Source organism: Papaver somniferum, chromosome 3, assembly GCF_003573695.1.
Source record: "Papaver somniferum cultivar HN1 chromosome 3, ASM357369v1, whole genome shotgun sequence".
In the NCBI taxonomy this organism is placed as follows: Eukaryota; Viridiplantae; Streptophyta; class Magnoliopsida; order Ranunculales; family Papaveraceae; genus Papaver; species Papaver somniferum.
Genome location: NC_039360.1, coordinates 45,436,833 through 45,445,317, shown reverse-complemented (window position 1 = coordinate 45,445,317; position 8,485 = coordinate 45,436,833). Strand labels below are relative to the sequence as shown.

Genomic DNA, 8,485 nt, shown 5'->3' with positions numbered 1-8,485 from the left:
TTAGTATTATTCATTCCGAAAAAAAGGAAAAACAAAGTAATTATTGTCCCTAGACATGCACGATATATTTAGTATTTATTATTTATTTTTGACAATAATATACAAAAAGAATAAACAATATATATTTTTATGTGAGTTTTGGAATAAATATTTTTATACAGATATCGTACACGTGGACCCTAATACATTTTCTAGTAAGTCTCCTATTATTATAAATATACATGTATTATCACAGCTGGGATTATTTAGGCACCCGCCAGTCATCATCTTTGGGACAACCCGCCTATGGGGAAACCCACTCATACTGCGTCATCGTACAGAGTGACCCCGGCCCTGTTAATTGCGGCTTTGGATTATACCCAGAGCCCCCATTGTCGTCCTCGGCTCTTTGGTCAAAATCATGTGTTTAGATTAGCCCCCTGACTGTATTGTCGAGGCTTGTAGACTCGACGATCAGCCATAGCTCATATCCAAAACAACGCCTCCTTATGATTTCCTCTTCCGTGAAGCCCCCAGTCGATTGCAACTTCAGGCTTAGACTTCCTGCTTTTCTCGAAGCCCCATGTCAGTCATAATTCCTGTTTCTCCAAAGATTCCTTGTCCCAATGTTTTCCTCCGTCCTCCACGCGTCTTTCTTTCCTTGGTACTAGCCCTCTTTATTGCTTGTTTCGAAAGTTCTTCCCTGTTAGTATAAATACCTGTCTTGGTAATTGTCTTGACATTTTGCTTCTTTCCAATTCCTCTTTTTTTTTCTCAACACTCTCGTGGTTGCAACGACGTATCATCGGGAAGGTCATTCAGCGTTCCTAGGGTCGATACCTGGTTTGGTGATTAGAAAAGACCCTGCAAAACAGGCTCGTCGTTTATCGTTGGTTCGAGAGGAAGTATATTGCTTAGTGACCCATCGTCGGGCAGTGAATGCTCGTCTTTGGGTCGAATGGATAGAACAATCGAAGACGTATGAAATGGCTGTTCAGGCAAAGGTTTCTCCAGAAGCACTAGGTCGTACTTATCAACTGTTGGTAGATATGAATACCGAATGTGTGATGGCACGTCGTTCCCTGGATGAGGCTCGATCTTTCTTGGAGGAGGTTGATCAAGCTATTGCCCGTCATCGTGCAGCTTAACCATAGGCGTTTCATTTATGCTTTCCCTTTGTTTTTTTTAAAGTCTTACATTCCGAATGGGTGGCAGTTGGACTCATTAATGGCTGTAATTAATTACCCTTCTATAAAAGGGATCTTAATTATCTTTTTAAGTCTTAATCCATTTTCTTTTGTAATGTCTCGTGTCCGTATGGTTTTGGAAATAGTTCGTCTTGAACACCTTTCCCGGGTCCTTCCCATTGTTTTTAATCAACTCACCTCTTGCTATGATCATTGGATACTCTTATAGCAAACTCGGAGCGTTTGATGGATGAAGCTCGGGATGAAGGTTTCCTGCTGCCTCCTCTATTTTTCGTGTACTACCGCTATTACCAAAGGCAATATTTGATAACATTCTTTCGGCGCTTCGTGGTGAGGACACAATTGTCATTGTTCTGGCATGGGCACGGAAGGAGCTTCGCTTGCTTCCTTGATAGTTTGGCTTCGAATTTTATTTTCTTGTTTCCGATGTAAGATTATGACTTGTTCCTTTATTGTTTTATGTGTTATTCTGTTTGTCAATGTCGTGGATGTAATTATTTGTATTTCATGTTTCTTGCTATGTTTTATAAGTTTCCTCCTTTTTTTTTATCGATTCTGGAGAGTGAGCTCTTTATGTAATGGCGTGGATTTCCGAGGTAGGGTGGTGTATGATCGTCGAGTTTTTCCATGTTCGAGGGCGTGTAAATGAATCTAGCGATGGTGTATTGGGTAGGGTTTATCCTCCCCCCCACCCCCCTTTTTGAAAAAAAAAATGTTTCTGAAGTAAGGTTCCCTCCCATTCTAGTTAAATTTGGGAAGGTTGTGTATTATCCGAGGTTACTTTGCATAGGTACGTGGTTGAGTATAGATTATGAAGGAAATTAGTTCCTTTTTATGAGTTTAGACTACGTGGGGCAAACCCGTGTTTGGCATGTCCGGGGTTCAATCCCAGTGCCTTTTTTGTAGAGTTTGTACCGAGTATGTAGTTGCGTCAATCTAATTTGACGAGTTAGGGTATGATGAAGTAGAGGAAGACTTAGTAGTAGAAGATGCATTGTTTTATTCAAAACAAAGGGTAGCAGTGGGTGTTTCCCTTGTGTTGTACATTTTAAATACAGTTCATTTAGGCATAGAACTTCTTTAAACAGGTCTCGTTGATTTTGGATTTTCGGTTACCTTTGATTTTGGTGTCGTCGGCATGTTCGAGTTTGTAGTATCCAGATCCCACGACTTTGCGTATGAGGAAAGTTCCTTCCCAATTTGGGGAAAATTTTCCTGCACTACCTTCTCTTTGGACATGTGGGGCCACGACAAGTACGAGTTCCCCTTTTTCGAAATGTCTTTCTTTGACATGTTGATTGTAGAATCTCGCTTGTCGATCACGATACTGTTTGTTATTGTGTTCGACAATATCCCGTCGTTCGTCAATCATGTCAAGGGAACGAAAACGCTGACTATCGAGGTCGACCCCGCTTGCTGATAGGATTCGTGCCGAAGCTATGATCGCTTCAGCAGGTATGATGGCATCTTCCCCTATACCAAGCTGTATGGCGAGGATCCTGTTGATGTTCGTTTGGAAATTCGGTATGCCATTAAGGCAAGTGGGAGTTCTTCATGCCATGCTCTTTTGTTGTCGTAGAGGCTTCTGCTTAAGATTCTGAGTAGTGATTTGTTAGTAGATTCTGCTTGCCCATTTCCCTGTGGATAGTACGGGGTTGATACCTTTTGTTTAATCCGGAAGGCTCCTATGAGTTTTGTCACGTCGTTATTGACAAAAGGTGTACCATTGTCGGAAATGATATACATAGGAATTCTGAAACGACATATTATGTGTTCTTTGATAAAAGCCGAGATCACCTCTCCAGTGGTTCCTTTTAGCGGTATGGCGTCAACCCACTTTGTAAAGCATTTCGTGGCAGTGATGATGTATTCGTGTTGTTTAGACGATTTTAGGTTGATTGGTCCGATGATGTATAGCCCCCAACTATAAAATGGCCATGGAGTACATGTGTCTTGGAGCATAGTATGTGGCGCATGGATTAGATTTCCATGGATTTGGCACTGTTCACATTTTTGCACATATTTGGTGATGTCGCTTTCCATTGTTGGCCAGTAGTACCCTGCATCGTGAATTTGGGTGAAAATTCGTGCCTTTCCTTGGTGTTCCCCATCATGACTTACTTCCATAATGCGAGTGGAATTTACTTGATCTATACATTTTAATGTCTTTTGGTTAAAGCATTGGCGGAAAAGTTCTCCATCTATGACAAAGAATTTTCGGGCTCTTTTTTCAAGCTTCTTAGCTGCTTTCTTGTCATCCGGAAGAGTCCCTTCAGTCAGATACTCAATATATGGGGTTCGCCAGTCTTCCCCGTCAAGAATGAAGCCTTCTTCGTGCATTGGGGCTCCTTGGAAAGCTTCACAATTGTCTTGCAAGTTTTAGGCTTGTTGTACCATATCTGGCCAATGAAAACCAGCCCGTTGAATCCTTCTTTGTAAGGGTATTTCGAGTCCAAATCCACAAGTACGTTCATGAATTTGGTGTAATAATTTTTTTGCTTCCGTGTTGCCGACACATCTGCATAAAATTCCTCCGGTGGTGATAAAGTATAATCTCCCATCTATTATTTTATACTTGCTCAAAGTCTTTCACGGTAAATGTCGGTCCTCAGGTTGCTGTTTAAGGTCCTTTAGGATTAGGCGTCGCCAGTCGTCCTCCTCCTCAAAAATGACGTCCTCTAACCAAGTTGATGGGAGTGTGTTTTTTATCACCGTGATGGTTTCTTCAGTCACGTTTATCATCTGCAGACTAGATGATAAAGTGGACAAGGCGTCAATATGTTTATTAGACGTTCTGCCCATATGAGCGAGTGACACATTATCAAATTCTACGATTAATCTCTGGGCTTTATCTCTGTATGCTTCCAACGTCGGTTCTTTAACACTGAATTCCCCTAACATTTTTTGTATTAATATATGAGAGTCCCCTTTAACTTCAATGTTTCGAGCTCCGAGGTCCCTGGAGATTTTCAAACCCAAAAGGAAAGCTTCATATTCAGCAGCGTTATGTGTGCATGGGAAGTCGAGTTTGAATGCTTTAGATATCAATTCATCATCCGGGGTAATTAGAACGACTCCTGCACCTCCTTTGTCCCCATGTGATGATCCGTCGAAATAAAGTGACCACAGCTTGAATTCTTCTGCCATGGTTATTTCTCCGGGGATGTCTTCGTGAAGAGGAGTTGTTGCACACCCTGGGAAAGCTTCCAATAAGTCTGCGATGGCTTGACCCCAGATCCCCTTAGGTTTTGCTGGTTGAAGGGAGAATTCAAAGAGGTGCACTGACCAGCGGGCCATTCGTCCTGACGGGATAGTAGTCGCGAAAAAGTAAGCTATCGGATTTCCTGAGGACACTACATATGTTTGATGTGCTAGTAGATAATGTCTCAGTTTTTGTGCTGCTAGAACTAGAGGGAGACACGCCTTTTTCGCTGTTGAGTAACGTAACTCCGTATCCTTTAGTGCTTTGCTTATATAATATATCGGGGTTAGGTTGTCATTCCCCATATCTGGGACGAGCATCGTGCCTATTGCTTTATCTGTGTTTGCCACATAAAGGTATAAAGGTTCCTCCGGAATCGGTGGGCGCATTATATGCGGGTGTGTTAGACACGCTTTGATTTTGTCAAGTGCCATCTGCTGTTCTTCTCCCCATTTCCAACTGGATCCTTTTCTGAGTAGCGGAAGAAGGCTTGCCATACTGGTGCCTAGAACCGATATAAATCGTCATACATAGGAGACCTTGCCTATTAATGCTTGAAACTCCTCCTTGTTTTTAGGGGCTGTCATTGTCATAATTGCATTTGTGTTATCTTCATCCATTTCTATCCCAGCCTTAGTGACTTTGAAACCCAAGATCTTCCCAGAAGTTACCCCGAATATGCATTTAGCTGGGTTCATTTTGAGACCATAGCTCCGGCACCGAGACAATACCCGCCTAAGGTTTGGTACGAATTCCGCTCTCTTCTTTGCTTTAACAATGATGTCATCTACATACACCTCCATCTCCTTGTGATTGAGATCACGGAAAATGAGAGTCATAGCTCGCTGGTATGTGGCGCCCGCATCCTTCAAACCAAAAGGCATGACCACATAATAAAAATTCCCAACTGGCGTTGAGAATTCCGTTTTAGGAGCATCGGATTCTTTCATCTTGACCTGGTTGTAAATACTGTATCCGTCCATGAAGGTATACAGTTCGTGGTCATCCGTGGAGTCGACAACTAGGTCAATTAGCGGGAGGGGAAAATCGTCTTTGGGACACGCTTTGTTGAGATCCTGAAAATCAACGCAACATCATATCTTTCCATTCTTCTTTTCCACTGGGACAATGTTAGCTAGCCATGTCGGATGATGTATGGGCTTGATATACCCCGCTTCCAACAACTTCGAAACTTCTTCCTTGATTTGTTTTTCAATCGTGTGAGAGAATTTTCTTCGGGGTTGCTTTACTGGTTTAAATGATGGTGAAGTTTTGAGTTCATGTGAAACAAGAGCTGGGTTTAGTCCCGGAATATCTTCATACGTCCAAGCAAATACATCTTGAAATTCCATCAACACGCCCTCTAATTCCTCTCATTCTTCTACCATTAGGTTGCTCCCGATTTGAATCACCCTCGGGTCTTCTGGGGTCCCCAGGTTTAATGGGGTCGTCGGTTCTAGACTCCAATTGGTTGTAAAGGTTGGGTGTTCCCAGTCGTGTTCGGGTTCATTGACAGTTAAGTTTTTCATCCCTTGTATAACTTGTTCCTTCTCTGCTATCATGCTTTCCTCGACAACGTATTGATACTTTGTCTTCCCATTGGGTTGGGTGCAGCATCGAAAGTACCCCTTACGCTCACTTATTTCTCCTCCGCATTCCTTCTTTCCCCCAAAATCATTCTCCGAGGCCATCGTATTTTGTTTGTTGTAAAAGGAATCTTCGGGAAAAAGGTCTCTCTTCACTCGTGAACGAGTCCTTCGTAGAGGCCACACTCCATTCCTTCCCTTCGCATAAGAACTTAAGACATTGGTGATCCGTGGACGACACCACCCCATGTCTTCGTAACCACGGCTGCCCCAGGATTATATGGCATGTCAAGCTTGCTTCGGTTACATGGAAAAGTTCAATAGCTTTAATGGGCCCAACCGTGATTTCTATTTGTATCGTCCCAATTGTTTTCTGTCTTTCTCCGCTGAAGTCTTGTATTTTGGTATTGAAACGTCTGATTGCGACTGGTGAGATACGTAACCGACAAATGGTATCTTGAGAGATCAGGTTCAATGAGGCGCCAGTGTCCACAAATGCTCGGTTAAGGATGTTCTTTCTTACCCCGACTGTAATGAATAGGGGTCGTAAATTCCATGCTTCGACCATTCGATCTTCTTCTGAAAAGGTGATTTGTTTTAGAAAATGTTTCTCTATATATTCACGAGGATCTTCCCCGGCAAAAATGTTTAGGATATGCATGCAAGCCAACTCTTGTTGGTGTTCAGTGAACTTGATCTCTTGGAAAAACTTAGAAAACACTTCCCGACATTCCTCTCGTACAACCCTGTCTTCCGGGTCTTCCCCGCCTACGATTCCAAAAGAAAGTTCTACCCCGGGTTCTTTCTCGATACACATGGGGTCTGATCCCTTTTCTATTCGTTGGTGCTCTACTAATGCTACTTGATGAATTTTGATTAGATGATTGATAAGTAGGTTTGTCTTGACCCCGAATTTCCGAGGTCGTGGTTTTTCTGGGTTCATGTTTGCAATGTATTGGTACCGAGGACTAGTCCCTAGTGAAGTCGCCAAATGTAAACACCCTTAAATTATCATAGGGTAATGATGAGACTAATTCCAATACACAATATAATTATCTGGAGAACCCCTGACTCTCTCTGGGAGGATTCTCTTCTTTTATAGGCAAAGCCTGACATACAAATACCGTACACGTGTATCCTAATACCTTTTCTAGTAAGTCTCCTATTATTATCCATACACATATATTATCACAACTAGGATTATTTAGGCACCCGCCAGTCATCATCTTCGGGACAACCCGCCTATGGGGCAGCCCACTCATACTGCGTCATCGTACAGAGTGACCCCAGCCTCGGCTTTGGCTTATACCCGGATCCCCCATTGTCGTCCTCGGCTCTTGATCAAAATCATGTGTTTACACAATGCATAAACGCTTTTCAAAATATTGATGCAAAGTTGCAGCATAGAGCAAGAATACGTTAACACTTAACAGGGTTTAATTATCTGGAGGCACACTCAATTAACTCAGAGTTATTTAAGCAAGATGTTGTTTGGAACAATTTCCGAATCATGCCTGCACAACAAATAAAATCAAACACGAAACAAATAACGTTATGGCTGAGTCGCGGACTAGGTCGCTTTCTTTAAGACGTTTCGCGGCTCTGCCCAAGATTGTGCAAGCAGTTCTTCAATGGCGCGTCGTTCCCAGGATAAAACAGCCGAGATCAATCTCTTACACAATCACTCTTGCACGGTGAGAGGATGTGAAACTTCTACACTTCATTCTTGCTGAGAACTCTTTAGAAAAAACCAAGGATGATCACACACTTGTTTTTTCTTTCTTACAAACCATTCATTTTTCTTTGAAAACCCAAGAAACATAAAAGAAAACTCTCCCACTAAAAAAATGTTTCAACAACTCTTCCGAAACATAAATGAAAAAACTCTCTCATAAGAAAATGTTATACAACTCCTCTAACCCTTTTCATAAAAAAATTCTGATTTTATTTTAATAGCCAAGGAAATAAATATGAGTAAATGAAGGACATAATTATCTTCATTAACCCACTCAATTTGAAACAATTTTTGGCATTAAAACAAAAAAATTCATTCTTTAAGGAAAGAAATAATGGTCACATTAAAACCATTTAATTGTGAGAATAACATTTGGAAATTAATTAATATTTTTAAAACATATATCTCAACAATCCCCCACTTATATTTTTCAAAACATTGAGCAAGAACTTATAGAATTGTGCATAAGCAAAGGTGTCTCGCGACTTGAACCTTTACGTAGTGTTAATAGGCTCTCTTAAATCTGACCATAGAGTGAACATAAGTCTTGAACTATAGGAGATAAAAGATTACTTAACACACACGACTATACTAGTGTAAAGTCTAAAGCTAACACATTATGGCCATGTGCTTGTATCCCAGTTTAATGAATGATCTAGAGAACTTCCCATATTCTCATAGAAAGCGGCCACACTTTCACATTCACATAGGTGAGTTTATCAAGAGTACTCCTGAAAGTACCTCACTCTAAATAGAGATATAAACATCATTAAGA

General features: G+C 41.4%; 1 protein-coding gene across 1 annotated transcript; it reads right to left on the bottom strand.

The window, feature by feature from the left end:
• Positions 1-3,776: 3,776 nt before the first annotated feature.
• Positions 3,777-4,886, bottom strand: LOC113359383. The gene has a single exon (XM_026603026.1). It carries the CDS (start codon positions 4,884-4,886, stop codon positions 3,777-3,779), a length of 1,110 nt encoding a protein of 369 aa, XP_026458811.1.
• Positions 4,887-8,485: the final 3,599 nt, after the last annotated feature.